Consider the following 20,649-nt stretch of genomic DNA (forward strand, 5'->3'; position numbering starts at 1 on the left):
TGTTAAAAACGTCAGTTAGGGGTCCGATCTGTCCGCTGCAATGTCGCAGTCCCGCTAAAAATCGCTGATCGCCGCCATTACTAGTAAAAATAAATACATAAATAAACAAAAATTACATAAATATTTGCCCTAGTTCGTAGAAACTAAATATGTTTATTGCAATTTTTTTTTTTGTACCAAAAATATGTAGCAGAATACAAATTGGCCTAAAAGGATAAAAAATTTAGATTTTTAAAATTTTTTTTGGGGAATGCTATATAGCAGAAAGTGAAAAATATATATATTTTTTTCGAAATGTCGCTCTTTTTTTGTTTATAGCGCAAAAAATTAAAATCGCACAGGTGATCAAATACCACCAAAAGAAAGCTCTATTTGTGAGAAAAAATAATTTTATTTGGGTACAGCGTCGCATGACCGCGCAATTGTCAGTTGTAAGTAATGCAGTGCAGAATCGTAAAAAATGGCCTGGTCATTAGGGGGCAAATCCTTCCGGTCCAGAAGTGGTTAAAGGGAAAAACATAAGGAAATGCGCACTTATTGCAAAAATGGTCTCAATATGTTTTTTTTTTTTTTCTTTTTTTTTTTTTTTTAGGCTCCGTTCACATCTAGGCGTTTTGGGGCGTTTTTGGGGAGTTTTTCTGCTCTAGGATCAGCTCTCAAAACGCCCAACAAGACAAATCCTATTCATTTCAATGGCCCCTGTTCACATCTGAGTGTTTTGTCGCTGTTAGCAAAACGCCCAACGCTCAAAAAAGTACTTGAGCTTCTTTTTGGGCAGATTACAGGCGTTTTCCATTGGTCTCTATTCAATCTAAAAACGCCTGCACAAAAAACGCCTGTAAAAACGCCTCAAAAAACGCCTAAAAAACGCCTGTAATTAGCAACGCCAAGATGTGAACGTAGCCAAAGACAGATATACACCAGTTGCATGGGATATTTATAAGAAACAAGCTTTCTGGATTCCCATATAATAAAACCATTCTAGTTATTACAAGATCTTTAATAACATTTATTAAGATGCTGACAGTAACCAAACACAATTAATGAGTAGTCTTAGAAAAGGGTGACAACCTTTACTTATGCTGAAATCAAATGAAAAAAAAAAAAAAGGGAATAAAACAGCTCAGTCGAAAATAAACTGGACTCCTCCTGGAGCTGCAGCCGGAATCATTGTGCAATTTTCGGAAACAAAACTTGAGAAAGAAGAGGCATCGGATGGGATTACGGATGGTGGAGACAGCTGTGTAGAACATAAAAATGACTAAAATGCAGCATAAAATATTAATCATAAAAAAAAAAAAAACTGTTAACAGAAAAAAAAAAACAAATAAAAAAAAACAATGACGATTTTTTCTGGATAACAAAATTTTTTGTCTTCTTTTTTTTTAGGGAGCTATTGGAGAGGAAATAAATAATTTTATGTCTTTATACTCTTTAATAATATATATATATTATACATATAATCACTCATCATCTCGCCTTTGTTAGGAAGTAACCCAAACAATTGTAGCCTAGAAACAGTCTTTGTTTTTTTTTTTTCGTTCACCTCCGCTCTCCCATCTTTCTCGCTTTTATATTCCGTATGCTATTACGATAAAGCAGGTCAAGGGGACTCCCAAAATTCATGGAATGAGGTTATGAATCCACTTTCGAAAGAGTCCAAAGCAAATTTTCTTTTTTTTTTTTTTTTTTAATAGAAAGAAAGCCATCCGTATGTACAAAGGCAGTCAAGTCTTCGCCTGCGTTGGTTGTAAATTGTCAGAAACCATAGCGAGTTTGCCTCGTCCCTTGAGGTTTTATGGACGTTTTAAAACGTTTATTAAGTTTTGCTTTTCTTTCTTTTTTTTTTTTTTTTTTTCTTTTTTTCTTTTTTTTTTTGGCCGCCAAACTGCACATGATGGGTGCTGTTAATGAAGTACATGTCCAAGGACGTGGATGGAGCTTGGTGCAAATTATGTCAATCCAGGCCGATGGGCGACTTGGTGACTCTTCTCGTGGGTGGACTAATAGGGTCACTTTAGAAGCCATTCATTCACTAGGAGGAAAAACAAATGACAAAGTCAATCATGATTTATATTCTGCTATTTGCAAACAAGGCAATCCTCTTGTTTTACGCGGGTTAAATAAAGCCATAGGTTAGAAGATGAATAGCACATTGGTCAATATTGATCTGCAGCTTTGGAATCTGCTTTGCATCAACCCAAGTCTGTTGTCTTCTACGCCCATTAGTAATTTTTGAAGCTGAATGCCCGGTAAACACATAAGTCCCGGTTCACACTGAGGCGACCTGTGAGGCGACCTGGTCGCCTCACAGGTCGCCGTAGGTCGCCTCCCATAGGGAAGCTGCGGACACGTTCTAATAGGAGCGACACAAGTCGCTCCGACTTAGAAAAAGGGTCCGGAGCTTCTTTGGGGCGACCAGGAGGCGACCGCCATAGACTTCAATGTTATGAAGTCCGTGGCGGCCGCTCCGAGGTCGCGGCGCGTCGCTCGTATGTGAACGGGCACTAAATGCTCAGTGTAAAAATGTGTGTATTAAAACCCGCGCTAAATATAAATAGTGTCACCTGCTGCTGCTCACAAGGTAAAAACCAAGAAAAATTGTAATTGTCATCCCTGATTCGAAAATCCCATGGGTTAGTTTTGAGAAGGAATCTATTCTACCTTATCAGATAACAGGTCTAATGTGGACCAGAAATGTCCCTATTAATGTGATAGCATCACGTAATACTCTAGTCTCACAATCCTTATCTCTTTGGAGATCATTCGGTAATAAATTCGGCTTGATCTCATGTGCTCCTCCAGGTGCTATGTTTTTAGGGGATCCAAAGTTTCTCCCCGGTCTCCATAATCATAGCATTTTCAAACATTGGATTGATAGAAATTTAACATTCCTACATAAATTTATAACTTAAGCCCCGTACACACGTACTGGGGACTTCGTACTGACTGCCGAACAATCGGCCGTTCTGGTGTTGGCCAACAAAAATTTTAATGCCTGCACGACAGATTCTCTTCGGCCGAAAATGCGCTGTCGGCTGTCGGAAGCATCATACTAAAGCCCCGTACACACATAGCGATTGTCGGCCGTAAATATTTGGCCGACGACTGATCAGCCGATTGTAGGCTTGTTAGTATGATGCTTCCGACAGCCGACAGCGCATTTTCGGCCGAACAGAATCTGTCATGCAGGCATTAAAATTTTTGTTGGCCAACACCAGAACGGCCGATTGTTCGCCAGTCAGTACAGATTTCTGCCGACAGACAGCAGATTTGCAAGACTGGGCATGCTCAGAAAAGAAAAAAGACACGGAAAGTTAACCATCACATGACATCACTTCTGCAGTCGGCTGTTGTTGGCCGACAAAATTCATGTGCAGTCTTTTGCAGTTTTCAACAGACAGGACAGCCCTGGACAAAAGACGGTCGATCGTTTGGCCGACGATCGGTACGTGTGTACGAGGCTTAACTCCACATTTACATCGTTTGAGATTTTGCAATCCAAATATAAATTACCTCATAGCGAACACTACAACTTCCTGCAGATCAGGCATTTTTTCCAAAAGCACTATCAATTAACTGACACCCCCAGCCCAACATTCTATGACAAGATTTCCCTTAAAAATCCTAGAGGTAGGGGTATTATATCTGAAATATATCAAAGTATGACACACTCCATCTCGGAGGAAAAACTCCCTTATATGCACAAATGGGAGAAAGAATGTAATTTACACCTCACGTCAGATGAATGGCAGGAATGTATTTTGAACCTCAGAAAATGCAAAAGATCTATCACGATTCGTGAAACTCCCAACAAACTAATAACCAGATGGTACTTTACCCCATCTAAACTGCATGCCATCTTCCCATCTTCTTTCCCTAACTGCTATAGAGGATGTGATGCCCCGGGATCATTTACCCATATTTTTTGGGAATGTAACAAGATATCCTTTATTTGGCAACAACTGGATAATTTTGCCTCCAAAATCTCTAACAGGCAAATAAACCTCACTCTCCCCAATTGTCTTGTATTCACTACGATACCTGGCTTGTCTGTTCCTCAGATGAGACTTAAGGCCCGTACACACGTAGCGATTGTCGGCCGTAAATATTCGGCCAACGTCCGATCGGCCGATTGTCGGCTTGTTAGTATGATGCTTCCGACAACCGACTGCGACTTTTCGGCCGAACATAATCTGGTGTGCAGGCTTTAAAATTTTTGTTGGCCAACACCAGAACGGCCGATTGTTCGCCAGTCAGTACAGAATTCAGCCAACAAACATCAGATGAGCAAGACTGGGCATGCTCAGAGAAGAAAAAACACACGGAAAGTTAACCATCACATGACATCACTTCTGCAGTCGGCTGTTGTTGGCCGACAAAATTCGTGTGCAGTCTTTAGCACTTTTCAACCGACAGGACAGCACCGGACAAAAGACGGCCGATCGCTCGGCCGACAATCGCTACGTGTGTACGGGGCTTTATTCACACTATATGTGTTGTGCAATACATTGGCTGATTGCAGTAAATTGGAAATTCTCTTCGTTCCCCTGGGCCCAATTAAAGGCTAGACTCTCTTCGATTAACCGAATGGAAAAAAATTTCCATGTAATTTATAATTCAACAAAATTCTATGATAACAAATGGGAACCTTGGTTTGATCACTCTAACATTCTATTTCCACCGATGGGTTCCTAATTAGTGATGTCGCGAACCTAAAATTCGCCGTTCGCGAACGGCGAACGCGAACATCGGCAAAGGTTCGCGAACCGGCGAACCGCCATAGACTTCAATAGGCAGGCGAATTTTAAAACACACAGGGACTCTTTCTGGCCACAATAGTGATGGAAAAGTTGTTTCAAGGGGACTAACACCTGGACTGTGGCATGCCGGAGAGGGATCACGCAAAAAAAAGTTCTTAAAAATTATAATTTTTTGATAGAGAGCCAATTATTGGAAAAATTAAAAAAAAATAAAAATAAAAAATTTCTTTGGATTTAGCATCTGGGGGGTCTAAAAAGTGTACCTGTGAAGTTTCAGCTCTGTAGCATGTCCAGAACCCCTAAAAAACAGCATTTTTCTTATATTTTCAGGAATATGGCTTCTCTGCGGCTGGCTTTTTCTCTTGCAGGCATTTAGCGGGCATTTTTTTAGGCAGGCATGTCATTTTTTGTATTTAGTGTCTGGGGGGTCTAAAAAGTGTACCTGTCAAGTTTCAGCTCTGTAGCATGTCCAGAACCCCTAAAAAACAGCATTTTTATTATATTTTCAGTAATACGGCTTCTCTGCGGCTGGCTTTTTCTCTTGCAGGCATTTAGCGGGCATTTTTTTAGGCAGGCATGTCATTTTTTGTATTTAGTGTCTGGGGGGTCTAAAAAGTGTACCTGTCAAGTTTCAGCTCTGTAGCATGTCCAGAACCCCTAAAAAACAGCATTTTTCTTATATTTTCAGGAATACGGCTTCTCTGCGGCTGGCTTTTTTTCTTGCAGGCATTTAGCGGGCATTTTTTTAGGCAGGCATGTCATTTTTTGTATTCAGTGTCTGGGGGGTCTAAAAAGTGTACCTGTCAAGTTTCAGCTCTGTAGCATGTCCAGAACCCCTAAAAAACAGCATTTTTCTTATATTTTCAGGAATACGGCTTCTCTGCGGCTGGCTTTTTTTCTTGCAGGCATTTAGCGGGCATTTTTTTAGGCAGGCATGTCATTTTTTGTATTCAGTGTCTGGGGGGTCTAAAAAGTGTACCTGTCAAGTTTCAGCTCTGTAGCATGTCCAGAACCCCTAAAAAACAGCATTTTTCTTATATTTTCAGGAATACGGCTTCTCTGCGGCTGGCTTTTTCTCTTGCAGGCATTTAGCGGGCATTTTTTTAGGCAGGCATGTCATTTTTTGTATTTAGTGTCTGGGGGGTCTAAAAAGTGTACCTGTCAAGTTTCAGCTCTGTAGCATGTCCAGAACCCCTAAAAAACAGCATTTTTATTATATTTTCAGGAATATGGCTTCTCTGCGGCTGGCTTTTTCTCTTGCAGGCATTTAGCGGGCATTTTTTTAGGCAGGCATGTCATTTTTTGTATTTAGTGTCTGGGGGGTCTAAAAAGTGTACCTGTCAAGTTTCAGCTCTGTAGCATGTCCAGAACCCCTAAAAAACAGCATTTTTCTTATATTTTCAGGAATACGGCTTCTCTGCGGCTGGCTTTTTTTCTTGCAGGCATTTAGCGGGCATTTTTTTAGGCAGGCATGTCATTTTTTGTATTCAGTGTCTGGGGGGTCTAAAAAGTGTACCTGTCAAGTTTCAGCTCTGTAGCATGTCCAGAACCCCTAAAAAACAGCATTTTTCTTATATTTTCAGGAATACGGCTTCTCTGCGGCTGGCTTTTTTTCTTGCAGGCATTTAGCGGGCATTTTTTTAGGCAGGCATGTCATTTTTTGTATTCAGTGTCTGGGGGGTCTAAAAAGTGTACCTGTCAAGTTTCAGCTCTGTAGCATGTCCAGAACCCCTAAAAAACTGCATTTTTCTTATATTTTCAGGAATACGGCTTCTCTGCGGCTGGCTTTTTCTCTTGCAGGCATATATATCAGTGGTGGGTGGGCAGTGGCACAGTACACTCTCTGTGGACCTGGCAGCAGTCACTGGCACCCAGGCAACTGCAATTTAAAAAATATATATATTTTTTTTACTTTGCAAGCTGCTGTGCCACTTTATATATCAGTGGTGGGTGGGCAGTGGCACAGTACACTCTCTGTGGACCTGACAGCAGTCACTGGCACCCAGGCAACTGCAATTTAAAAAATATATATATATTTTTTTACTTTGCAAGCTGCTGTGCCACTTTATATATCAGTGGTGGGTGGGCAGTGGCACAGTACACTCTCTGTGGACCTGACAGCAGTCACTGGCACCCAGGCAACTGCAATTTAAAAAAATATATTTTTTTTTTTACTTTGCAAGCTGCTGTGCCACCTTATATATCAGTGGTGGGTGGTCAGTGGCACAGTACACTCTCTGTGGACCTGACAGCAGTCACTGGCACCCAGGCAACTGCAATTTTAAAAAATATATATTTTATTTTACTTTGCAAGCTGCTGTGCCACCTTATATATCAGTGGTGGGTGGGCAGTGGCACAGTACACTCTCTGTGGACCTGACAGCAGTCACTGGCACCCAGGCAACTGCAATTTAAAAAATATATATATATTTTTTTACTTTGCAAGCTGCTGTGCCACTTTATATATCAGTGGTGGGTGGGCAGTGGCACAGTACACTCTCTGTGGACCTGACAGCAGTCACTGGCACCCAGGCAACTGCAATTTAAAAAAATATATATATTTTTTTTACTTTGCAAGCTGCTGTGCCACCTTATATATCAGTGGTGGGTGGTCAGTGGCACAGTACACTCTCTGTGGACCTGACAGCAGTCACTGGCACCCAGGCAACTGCAATTTTAAAAAATATATATTTTATTTTACTTTGCAAGCTGCTGTGCCACCTTATATATCAGTGGTGGGTGGGCAGTGGCACAGTACACTCTCTGTGGACCTGACAGCAGTCACTGGCACCCAGGCAACTGCAATTTTAAAAAAATATATTTTATTTTACTTTGCAAGCTGCTGTGCCACCTTATATATCAGTGGTGGGTGGGCAGTGGCACAGTACACTCTCTGTGGACCTGACAGCAGTCACTGGCACCCAGGCAACTGCAATTAAAAAATATATATATTTTTTTTTACTTTGCAAGCTGCTGTGCCACCTTATATATCAGTGGTGGGTGGGCACACAGTGGCACTGCAGTGGGCACAGTACACTCTGTGGACCTGACAGTCACTGGCAGCCCAGGCAACTGCAATAATAAAAAATATTTTTTTTTTTCAATTTATTGCAACAAGATGCTGTGCCACCGTATATATATCAGTGGTGGGCAGTGCACTGCAGTGGGTACAGTGCACTCTGTGGACCTGACACAGCACTCACTGCAATTATGACAGAGGAAAAAAAAAATATTTTTTAAAATGCAAGGTACTGTGCCTGTGCCACCCGAAATGAGTGTGGTGTGCACACAGTACAGTCTGTGGTAGGTCTGTGGCCTCTCACACACAGCGGGCAGGCAACTGCAGTGTACAATAGATATATATAGATATATATATAAAGAAAAAACTCTATTACCTTACCAGCCCTTAAAAGGGCTTTTGGGGACACTAGATAGATATAGATATATATATATATATATAAGAAGAAACAACTCAATTACCAGCCCTTAAAAGGGCTTTTGGGGACGCTAGGTATATATATATATATATATATATATATAAAAAAAAAAAACTACAAATACCAGCCCTTAGAAGGGCTTTTTGGGGTGCTGATATTACAGCAGTAGTGGACCAAGAACACTGCAAGACCAGGAACACTGACTAACTGTCCCTAGCTTAACAGCAGCAGCAGCAGCAGCAGCTCTCTCCCTATTCTCACTACACACACTGCTTCAGAATGATCTAAGATGGATGCTGCCTTTGCTTATTTATAGGAGGTGGGAGGGTGTGGGAGGGAGGTATGCTGATTGGCTGGAAATGTGTCTGCTGACTGTAAAGTTCAGGGTCAAAGTTTGCCTCAATGATGTCTTATGGGGGGCGGACCGAACATCGCATATGTTCGCCGGCAGCGGCGAACGCGAACATGCTAAGTTCGCCGGCGAACAGTTCTATACATCTCTATTCCTAATCACAAATATATCTTTACGAGGGGATTGTGAAAGATATAGTTGGTAATTTGTAGTCATTTTGTACTTAACGATATGTTCTCTATATACTCTTGAATGTTTACTGCTTTATGCAGTATTATGGAAATTGTCATAGGTCCGCTACTCGGTACCACTCATACGAAGTCTTATTTTTTCTTGATCCTGTTGTTTAATTATATCTGACATAAGAACTTATACATACTTTCTGTAACAATGACTATTGTTTATTGTTGTTTACCTCACTGTATATATACGCTTTTGTACCACAATTTTTTCACCTTAATAAAAAAGTTTGTATACAAAAAAAAAAAAGAAAAATTTTAATTGTAAGATGTATAAAACAGCGCTACCAGGCATATAAAGTGATCAATATGAATAATAAATTATAAAGTGCACTAGTGACCACACCTAAAATGGTTCAATCACAATATAAATAAATGGAAATAACAGTGTATCAAATATAAAGTAATCAACGTTATAATAATAAGATGCACTATTATTTTTAATGCACTTTAACAATAATTATTATTATTTATTTTATTGGATGAATTTGGACATTTATTGATCTAGTACAGTGCATTTTATTATTATAATGTTGATTACTTTATATTTGATACACTGTTATTTGCATTTATTTATATTGTGATTGAACTATTTTAGGTGTTGTCACTAGTGCACTTTATAATTTATTATTCATATTGATCACTTTATATGCCTGGTAACAGGGCCGGGACAAGGGGTGGGCAGGAGGGTCGGCTGCCCTGGGCACTGTGGTATCATATGGAGATGGAGGGGCACCACAAGGAGATTGGGGGGAGGGGACTTGGGGGCAGCAGGGGGGTAAGAATTGTTCTACGAGAGTAAATTTGAGGGAGTGTGCTAGGAAAGGTGATTTGGAAGAATTTGTGTTGGGAGGGGGGATGGGGGAAGAGGATTTGTGCTAGAAGTTGGGATTTTGGGTGTTTGTGCTAGAAGAGGTGATATGGTAGAGGGGTAAAGGATTTGTGCTAGGAGGGGACATTTTTAGGAGGAATTTATGCCAGTAGGAATGAATGGGGGATATTTGGGGGGAAGGGAAGATTTGTGTCCTCGGAGGGGACATTTTTAGGAAGAATTAACGCCAGTAGGAATAAATGGGGGATATTTGGGTGGGAAGGGAAGATTTGTGTTAGGAGGGGACATTTTTAGGAGGCATTTTTGCCAGTAGAAATGAATGGGGGATATTTGGGGGGGGGGGGAAAGATTTGAGCAAGGAGGGGGGGATTTGGAGTGGAGGGAGAGGATGTGTACTGGGAGGGGAAATTTGAGATTTGAGGAGTAGAGGATTTGTGCTAGGAGGAGTGTTTTTTTTTTTTTGTGGGGGGGGGGGGGGAGATTTCAGCAGGGGGTGGATTTGTCCTGGGAGGAGGGGGAATTCATGCTTAAGTGGTAAGCATGCAGATTAGTGCTCAACTTTTTTGGGAGGGGTACTCATACATCTTGGGTGGGGTGGGCGGATGCAGTTCGGCATGTTCGCCCTGGGCTCTAGATGGCCTTGTCCCGGCACTGTCAGATGACATACATTTATAGAAGCTGTTTTATCTGTCACTTCCAATATGCAGAGCCAGTAATAAGGGGGTAGTGCTGGCCCTCCTGTATAGGGCCGGGGTCCCATCAGTTCAACAGGGGGCCCGATCTGCTTTTTGGTGCAGGCAGTTTCCCCTCACTGCAGCACAGCTGGATTCCCTCCTCTCCCTCTTGCTGTGCTTCAGTGGGAGCCACAAGGTTCCAGGGAACCTCAATCCCTCTCCAGTCGCCTTTATCCACAGCTTGGATCCCCCTGTCTCCTTCCCCCATGTTTACTATGCTTCAGTTTGTGAATGAACAGGGAGCCTCTGTACAGTATGTTTCCTGTTCATTCATTCTGTAGCAGCTGAGGCTTCAGAGAAAAGATTGGAGATTTGAGTGGAGATTTGAGTCCTCAATCACTTTCTCTGTCTCTAAAGTAAAAAATCAGGGACCCCTGATATTTTACCACCCCCCCACCCCTCCCCATCCAGGGCTATTAAAACAGAGTTCAGCCCCCCCCCCCCCCCATGAAAAAATTAAAAGTCAGCAGCTATAAATACTGTGGCTGCTGACTTTTAATATTAGGACACTTACATGTCCTGGGATCCCACGATGTCGGTACCCCAGCCGATTTTCGGATCTCGGGGGCAGCCACCACCATTCGTGGTAAGGGGAACTGCCAGTGAAGCCTTTCAGGTTCAGAGCGGGTTCCCTACTGCACATGTGCAATACACATGCGCAAAGCACTCTGCACTTTCTAACTGACCCTGAGGTGGAGGAAGGAGGAGGGGGTGTCGAACTTCCGAGGGATGTCGCCGGGACGGGGTCTCACCTATGTGGGTATGGGTACCTGTCAAAAACAGGTACTCATTCCCCCTCCCCCCTCCACAGCAGACCGTTGTTCTCTCAGGAATCAATACAGAGCTCCTGTGTTCCTCCTAATTAGGAACATAAGTATCTGTATTGATTTCACAGTCCCATCCCCCTCACAGTTAGAAAACACCCCATAGGCATACACTTAACCCTTTGATCGCCCCTGGGTTAACCCCTTCCCTGCCAGTGTAATTAGTACAGTAACTATTACTGTAGTAATGTCACTGGTCCCCCCAAAAGTGTAAAAAATGTCAGTTAGGGGTCCGATCTGTCCACTGCAATGTCGCAGTCCCACTAAAAATCGCTGATCGCTGCCATTACTAGTAAAAAAAAAAAAAAAATTGCATAAATCTTTTTCCTAGTTTGTAGACGCGATAACTTTTGCGCAAACCAATCAAAATACGCTTATTGGGGGTTTTCTTTTTTTACCAAAAATATGTAGCAGAATACAAATTGGCCTAAAAGGATGAAAAAATTAGATTTTCACATTTTTTTTATTGGGAATGTTATAAAGCAAAAAGTGAAAAATATTGTTTTTTTTTTTCAGAATTGTCGCTCGTTTTTTTTTTTTTGTTTTTTTTTAAAGCGCAAAAAATAAAAACCGCAGAGGTGATCAGATAACACCAAAAAAAAAATTTCTATTTGTGGGGAAAAAAGGGACATCAATTGTATTTGGGTACAGCGTCGCACGATTGCGCAATTGTCAGTTGAAGTAACGCAGTGCCGAATCGCAAAATAGGACCTGGTCATTAAGGGGGAAAATCTTCCGGTCCAGAAGTGGTTAAGCTGGATTGGTAAAAAAATATTTTTATTTTTAAGTAGTTCTTTTTTCACAATTATAAAAGACGCACAGCGAGCGCTTGTCATAACCGCTAAAAGAGAAAACGCATTCATAATGCTAATACACAAATTCCCAGTAGTTGATTTTTTTTTCCATCAAGCATAAATGAGATTGGCATGGAAGGGGAATGGAACAAAAGCTTTTGCTTTATTATGTTCCTTCCTAAGCCTCGGAGAATTACATTCGCTGAGCCTTATTGTATTGTCTGACAAGGAACCAAAACACATTATATCAATAGCCCTCCGCACTAATAAATGCCTAATGGCAGTGGTTCAACATGACCCCCTTTCCCTGGACGCACGCAACCCGCCACAATACAGCCGCTCTTATCATATCAGCATAAATGGAAAGCAATCAAAGTAATCCATAAATAAGTAAGGTTATATTATCATTACCATAACATGCTTAGTACAACTGTAGCTGTCTTTTAAATGTATAATCAAAAGAGCATTTCTGGTTCTTTTTTAGCCTTTTCGCTGCCAGAGCTGTTTTTAGGTTTTTGCATATACAGTATGTTAAAAAAAAAAAAAAAATTTAGTTAAAACCCCCAAAACACATGCTGTATGTCTTGTCGATTTGGGCCCATCAGGCCATTTTATGTGGCCCTCGCACCTTTTCTGCAGCTGCAGCAACCCCCCCCCCGTCTCTGCCCAGGGTAGCCATCAGGCATTTTGGGGCCCCATACACAGTTTTAGGCCTAACCCCCCACCCCAGGCCTGACCACCAACATTCCCCAGGGCCCACCTATCATGTCGTCATCCTCCTCTAGTCCCATGTCCTCCTCCTCCACTCCAGTCCCATCTCCTCCATTCCAGGAAAATAAAGGTGAATGGTTCTACTAAATGCTGCCCCTCCTGTCCAGGTGTGAACAGCTGGAGACAGGGGCATAACTACAAGGGCTGCAGGGGTTGCAATTGCAACTGGGCCCCATGCTTCAGGGGTCCTGTGCGGCTCCCCTGTACCCCTGGATAGGAGGGGCGGCGGGGGCAGCATGTAGAGAAATCACTGTAGCTGCAGGAGGAAAATGGAGGCGATTGGGTCCTCTGTATGCTGCCCCCGCCACTCCTCCTATCCAGTTCACTTGTGTTCTGCTGTCTCTGGACCCCTGTGTGCTCCCCCCCCCCCCCCACTGTGCTCCCTCCCCATCCGGCTGCTGCAGGAGATGTCACAATTGAGAACCAGGAAGGGATCCGTAAATATGTAATTTACCAGCTCCTTCCTTTTCGGAATGGACAGAGTCATAGTCAGTGACATTGTAAAAAAATAAAAAAAATGATAAAAAATAATACAATTAAAATACCATAAAATAAAAACTACTGACACCAGTGGGTGAACTACCAGGATCGCAAAGGTCACACTTGCGACCGGGACCTGGCATTCCACCACCGTGGGGAGGCCCCAAGATGGCAGGGAGGGGGCCCACTGCAGAACTTGTGAAAGGGTCCCGCTGCGGCACCATAATAAAGGGCCCGCAACGAGAGTAAAGGGCCCCAGGATCATTGGGAAGAGCCCCAGGCTTGAAGGGAAGGGGCCCGGCCAGGGGGCTCTTCATGGTTTCTTGCACCGGGGCCCTGAAGGTTCTATTTGCGCCTCTGGCTGGAGAACAGGGAAGGGTGGTGTCTACAGTTGTGTGTGAGGGCTAGTGAGGGTCAGGACCCCCCACATAGTGCCAGTCTGCAAGGGAACGGCGGAGCTTACAATTGAATGGTATTGCAAGGACAGATGGCAACCCTACCCTGTTTGGGGCCCATCGGGACGCCCGGGCTGTACCCCACTGATGGTGGCCCTGTCTCTGCCCCCCACCGTGTCTCAGCAGAGAGGAGGACAGAACTCCTCTGCCAGATCCTGCAGCTCTCCAAGCAGCCACCGAAAGCCTTGTTTGTCGCCATTCCAATTTTCAATTTTGAAGCATGACATGTTGGGTATCTATTTACTCTGCGTAACATTATCTTTCACATTATAGAAAACAATTGAGCTAACTTTACTGTTTTCTTATTTTTTAATAAAAAAAAGTGAATTGTTTCCAAAAAAATTGCGTTTGGAAGATCGCTGCGCATATACGGTGTGATAAAAAATATTGCAACGATCTCCATTTTATTCTCTAGGGTCTCTGCTAAAAAAAAATATGTAATGTTTGGGGGGGTTCTAAGTAATTTTTTAGCAAAAAAAAGATTATTTTAACAAAAAGTGTCAGAAAAAGATCCGGTCCAAGAGTGGTTAAAGAATAAGTCCAGTTGAATGCGACTTACTACTTTTAGGTATTTAGAAAAAATAATAGTTTTTGCTGGTCCCCGTATTTGCAATACGTCATGATCAGTCATATCCTTGTGCTAATGAATCTTACCTTTATACTGTACTTTCTGTGCTCTGTTGTTTGGACAGTCTCTCCCTTGTAAACTAAAGTTGATATTGGTTCGGATGCAGCGGTTGTTGAGGGGCTGGACCGGTCTATAGTTATCACTCATGCTGGAAAAGATCTGCGATGGTTGGTTTTGGCTTAGCAGTCTTAATGAATGCATCTGGAAGAATCAGAGAACGTTTATTAGTTATTAAATCTTAGAGTCCTACAGCTTTGACGTCCTGTAGGGAAAAAGTGCCAAGAGAATCAGTTAGACTGGTTTCACATTGTTGGTCTGAGACCCTGTAGAGACCATTCATTTCAACGAAAATCTTTCCACAAGATTACATATGAATTTGATCCATGGTATGCATGCTATTTACCTGTAAAAGCCTCCCCATTGTGCAGACATCCAAAAGCTCTGAGACTGCTGTAGGGGACTGTCTTATGTAGAGTTTAATTAGGGCTTGACAGCCAACATGGTTCAGGCCTGACAACTCACTGAGGGAGCCTGTAACCCCAGCAGTGTTAATTTCGTCGACGAAAACGTTTTCGTCGACTAAATTAACACAATTTTAGTCAACTAAAATACGACTAAAACTAAAACAATTCAGATGACTAAAATACGACTAAAACTAAAATGGCATTTTAGTCTTAAGAATAAAATACGACTAAAGCTAAAATTACATTTTAGTCAAAAGACTATAACTAAAACTAAATCGAAATTTGCTGCCAAAATTACCACTGGTGCATGCTCAAAGCTTAATACCATAAATAATAACATATTAGATTTTTCACTCCAGGACCAGCAGTAGTATATAATGAGTTTGGAAATTGTAGAGAAATGCTTAAATAATGCATTACAAATTACAATTGAACTACACCCATTCGATTATAGATGACTAAAATGAGTTTTAGTCGACTAAAATGTAGGACGTTTTAGTCGACTAAAATGTACTGGAGTTTTAGTCGACTACATACGACTAAAACTAAAACACTTGCAGAAGACTAGAATGGGACTAAAACTAAAATGCCATTTTAGTCCTAAGACTAATGCCCCATACACACATGCAGATTATCTGCAGACTTTTGTCTGCAGACTTACCAAAACCATATAATATGAGGTCAAACCTAAACACTTTCAATTTGTATGAAAACCCGGCAGGCCCTTGCACTACATAGAAAAGGTAAGTCTGCAGACAAAAGTCTGCAGATAATCTGCACGTGTGTATGGGGCATAAAGCCCCGTAAACACGCAACGAATGTCCCCCGACCGGTCGTCCGTCTTTTGTCCAGAGTTGTGTTTTGTTGGTTGGAATGTGCTCTAGACTGCACACGAATTTTCCCGCACGACAGAATTCTACTTCAGAAGTGATGTCATGTGTTGGATTGCTTTCTATGTGTTCTTTCATCTCTGAGCATGCCTAGTCTTGCTCATAAGATTTTCCCCGTCTAAATCTGTACTAATGAGACGTAAATCGGACGTGTGTTGACGGACGACAAAAATTATATAGCCTGCACACCAGGATTTTTTCGGCCGAAAAGTCAGAGTCGGTTGTCGGAAGCACCATACTAACAAGCCGAAAATCGGCAGAACGGTCGTCGGACGAAATTTCCTGGCCGAATTTCTTATCGTGTGTACGGGCCTTAAGACTAAAACTAAATTGAAATTTGCTGCCAAAATTAACACTGAACCACAGATCACAAAGAATAAAAATCTAGGAGTAACGACTTGCCTAGTATCAAGCACAATGATGCTAAGCCCCAGTGATGGGGGATTTGTGCATAACCCCAGAAACATTTTGACCAAAACCCTTTTGTTATGACAAAGATTTATTTCTGGACGACCCTCTCATTTCTGGGGCCCCATGGTGAATTAGCTGCCACATTCAGTGGCGTAGCGTGGGGGGTGCAGGGGGGGCCGGCCGCACCGGGCGCAACATCTGGGGGGGCGCATCCGCAGTGTCACTCTGTCTGTCTGACTCTGACATACACAGTTCACACACTCTCTTCGGCTGCCTCCATCTTTAGGCTGGGAGATGTCCAGCGCGGGCGCCCTATGGCTGAAAAAGGGCGGGTCGGCTCGGGGCGGGGCTGGACTTTGCCATTGGTGTAGGTTGGGTGGCGTTGCAAGCCAAGCACCGCCTATGCCGCCTCTCCTCACTGCTCAGTCAGTTTAGCAGCGAGAGAGTCAGCAGCCTGGCGCTGTCACAGAGTGGGTTTTTTTTTTTTAATCACCTGATTAGAGCCAGAGGCTCTAATAGGCTTCAAAAAAGGGTGGACCCGGGGCGCAGAGCAGTGCACCCTAGCCCACCCATTTGTGTGAAAATTTGCTATTGTCACACGGATCCTCCGCCTGGCCAATCAGGAAGAGGGTCCGAGACGCAAGCCATTGGCCAAGGAGGAGGAGGGAGGACTCGAGGAGATGCGGGGAACTGAGGAGAAGCCGCCGCTGCACGTAAGTCTCTCTGAATTGAAGGGGGGCACGCTGGTTTGTCTGCATTGAAAGGGGGCACGCTGGTAATTCTGCATTGAAAGAGGGCACGCTGGTCATTCTGCATTGAAAGGGGGCACGCTGGTCATTCAAACTTGTATTTAGATGCATTTTACTTTAATTACATCAGTATTTTCATAACAATAATATATGTGCTTAGGGGGTAAGGGTTTCTTTAACTAATCTAGTGGAAGAGACTCAAGTGCTAAAATCCCGCGGGTTAGGGGGCACAAATTACTTGCCTTGCCCCGGGTGCTGACAGCCCACGCTACGCCACTGGCCACATTCCAGTAAATATTTGAATATTTGATCCTTTGTCAAGCTCCACCATCCTAAGTCCAGCTTTAGGAGACCCTCTAAGCCCCTTCAAAAATCCTACCTTTAGTTCCAAGCTACGGAAGAGCTCCTATACCCAACTGCAGCTCAAGTGGTCTGTGTTACTTCACCCCCTCCGTCTCAGTGCTACAGCCTCTGGAAGTCTCTATGGCATTTGACAAAATCAACAGTGTCGGGTGCCTGTGTTCCCTGTCATATGCTGTGGCTTAATCCTCCGACCCCTACATCAGTACAGGACACCAGGAGACATAGGGGTCAGAGGATGGAAGCACAGCTCGCGGGGTGAAGGGGGGGGGGGGACATAAGTATCCAACACTACTATATAGGTGGGTAGGAGACATTGGCCACTGGTGAAATGAGTTCCGAGAGATTGACATGGCCTGGAGTGTTCCAAAAAAAAAAAAAACGCTGCAACAGATCCAGTGACCTTTAGAAAGAGGACTTCTTATTACAGCTTCTGGTGCGGGCCTGAGAGGGAGGACCCTTTCGCTGTTGGTTAGAGGGCTCTTGAGCATTCCACCACTAGATCAGGGCCCCAACACCCGTAGGCCTGCTTTACTGTTATTTACTCCCACTGGCCAGTGGAATTGAAAGAGCCTTGAAACTGAAGATATGTCATCTTGCTTACTTTGTTGAACTTTATTGTTGTGCTTAATCCTAAAGCTGGTATTACCATAGTGCACCCCCTAGGGATCCTCCAACTTGCACAGCCAAGCACACCACATTTTCACAGGCACTCTTGGGTCAGAGAAAAGTCCATTACTTTGCTTTTTTTTGTTATTTATTGAGGGTAATAACTTGGATAGGGATGGGAGGTTATGAGATTCCCATTTGACTTTAACAACTTCAGGGACAACTCTTCCTATATACAGTCTCTATATACAGCTCCTCTTCTTCACTCCAGCACACACTTGCTAAGGCTCCGTTCACATGTGAGCGTATGGATCGCGGGCAGAACCGCCGTGGTTCCGCCCGCGATCCGGAGATTATTGCAAATCGCGGGACGCCTAGCGTTGCCCGTTGATTTGCAATAGCCCCCCAAACGCCGAGCGATGTTGCCGCGATTTCCGCCTGCCGAATCGCGGCAACATCACGCAAACAAAATCGCGGGACGCAATACGCTCCAAAGAAGTACAAGAGCTTCTTTGGAGCGTATTGCGTCCCGCGATTTTGTTTGCGCAATGTTGCCGCGATTCGGCAGGCGGAAATTGCGGCAACATCGCTCGGCGTTTGGGGGGCTATTGCAAATCAACGGGCAACGCTAGGCGTCCCGCGATTTGCAATAATCTCCGGATCGCGGGCGGAACTGCAGCTGCCCCTTTCACTAGCCCTCCAAGCTAACTTCTTCCCCATTCCTCCAGCATGACACTCAACAGCCCACCCGACTGACTCTCAGGAGATCTCCCAGACGTGCTGACTCTCTCCTGCTGTCCTCCCCTTGCTCCCGTGCCTCCAAGAAGGTCTTCTTCTGTATGTTTTGGTAGGAATCTTCCAGCACCCAAGCCCCAGGTCTGAGGTCACCCCCCCCCCCCCAGACTAGAGGGCACCCTCAAGGGCCACCGACAGCCTCCTCAGCACTCCATCTCCATCTTCCACCCAGCTGCCCCCACCCCCGACATAACTCATGCCTATTTATGAGGTGGCCTGCCCCCTGCCAGCCCTTTACTAGGGATTGGCTGAGGCCCTCATAATTATTCCATGCAACTTCTCCTAGCCTCCACCCACTTTGTCTGGAACATTCTCCAATGTCCCAGAGAACAGGGGGAGGTACCAGAGAAGCTGCTAGGATGAGTCACCCAGCCCTGAGTCACTGAACCCTGACCAAGATTCATAGCTCAGGCTTAGCCCTGAGCTAAAACTAACTTTTGCCTACACTAACGACATTCCTATCTATATCTAGCACATTAGAGGGTGCTACATTACTTTCAATAATTTTTTGTCTAACCCATTTTTTTTTTTTACAGGGCTTTCTTTCTTTAATAAAGCCCATTTCAAACTGTTAACAGGTGTGCAAGTGTTCTCGAGTCCAGGTACAGGTGTCAGTCATCATTGGAGGGCCAGCAGAGGGACCCAAACAATTCATGTGACTCCTCAAGGGGTAGCACTACACATTTAAGAAGCTTTTCAATTTGCACACAGTGGGAATAGAGGGTGAACCATTGGTGATGGTGACACCTGTTCTGGTAACAACTGTCTAAATGAAGAGTTCCGTTCATTATCTGTTCTGTCCTTTGGTCAGGAAATGTAGATAATTCTCCCCAATGGGACACAAAAAAAAGATAAATGACAGAAGTTTAACAATTTTCTACTATACCGAAAACTTTAAATAAAAAGATTGTGTCTTTAGGTGCACTTTAACAAAGGTATGGAGTTGACCTCCAGGTTAGTTTGCTTTCATTTTCTTCAATACCATATGTATCCCCAGTTATGGGGCTTCTTTAGATTAGGCCAACTAACACACTTTACAGAGCTACTTTGATCCCGCATGTGGTTCTCTCATATATTCCCAGACGATTGCCTACTGAGACCTCTGATTTTATTAAAATATTAGAAACAGGTTTTAATTGGGTTTCTTTTCCTGCCAAACAGGGCTGAGTGCTGGGGAAGGTTGTATTTATTACAGAGCTGGGGGTCAGGAGGCATACGACCCAGACTAGGGCAGATTGTATTGCATCCTTCCATTTATACAAACCGCCTGACATAGTTCTTTCTGCTCCCACCTTATCACATTTTTTTTTTTGTTCTATCTACTTTCTGAGTATAATAGCAAATCGTACAGTGTGCTGAAAATATCCCAAAAACGCCTCTTAGTTCTTTTTAAGATGCAAAGAACAGAAATGGCACTGAGTATGTTTAAAAGTGGTGCACTTCACAAGGTGAAGAAGAGAAAAGTAACCGAAACAGCGGGGCTTCAATTGCAGTGCTTAGGGCAAATGGCAGCAACAAAAAGCAAGATGATGTGAATTTATGCCACCGGCAGTGTCAATGCAGAGATGGTGATAACACCATAAAACCTAGATTTTTTTTTTTTTAAAGCTAAAGTCTAGGCAGCTATAAGAAACATAAGTTACTGCCACTTTGTATTTATTAACATATTGTTAAATGCGCTTTTTTAAATGCAAGCACATAAAGTGGTTATAAAGGCTGAAGGTTTTTTACCTTCATGTATTCTGTGCATGAAGGCAAAAAACCTTTAGTGTGTTGCTACCCCCACAGCCCCTCCCTTATACTCACCTGAGACCCCTCACAATCCAGTGATGTGCACGGGAACCTTGGCTGTCCCGAGTCTTTCTCTCCTCATTGGCTGACACAGCAGCGGGAGCCATTGGCTCTTTCTGCTGTCAATTACAGCCAGTGAGCCAATGAGTATTGAGCAGGGGCTGCCCAAGCCGCAGCTCTATGTGTCTTATGGATGCATAGAATGGGGCTCAGGAGCGAGCATGCACCAGTGCCCCATAGCAAGTGGCAGAGGGAGAGGAGCCAGGAGCGC

At 43.5% G+C, this 20,649-nt stretch overlaps 1 protein-coding gene across 1 annotated transcript in view; it reads right to left on the reverse strand.

Moving 5' to 3' along the window:
• Positions 1 to 979: 979 nt before the first annotated feature.
• The window catches only part of CA10 (carbonic anhydrase 10), a 305,312-nt gene continuing 285,642 nt past the window's right edge, over positions 980 to 20,649 (reverse strand). The window contains exons 8-9 of the mRNA XM_082272483.1: positions 14,336 to 14,510; positions 980 to 2,035 (exon numbers count right to left, since the gene is read on the reverse strand). Coding sequence (XP_082128609.1) covers positions 2,013 to 2,035; positions 14,336 to 14,510 — 198 coding nt within the window. The 3' untranslated portion in view covers positions 980 to 2,012. The remainder of the gene's footprint in view (positions 2,036 to 14,335; positions 14,511 to 20,649) is intronic.

The sequence above is a fragment of the Pelophylax lessonae genome (genome assembly GCF_965119305.1).
Source record: "Pelophylax lessonae genome assembly, chromosome: 11".
Lineage (NCBI taxonomy): Eukaryota > Metazoa > Chordata > Amphibia > Anura > Ranidae > Pelophylax > Pelophylax lessonae.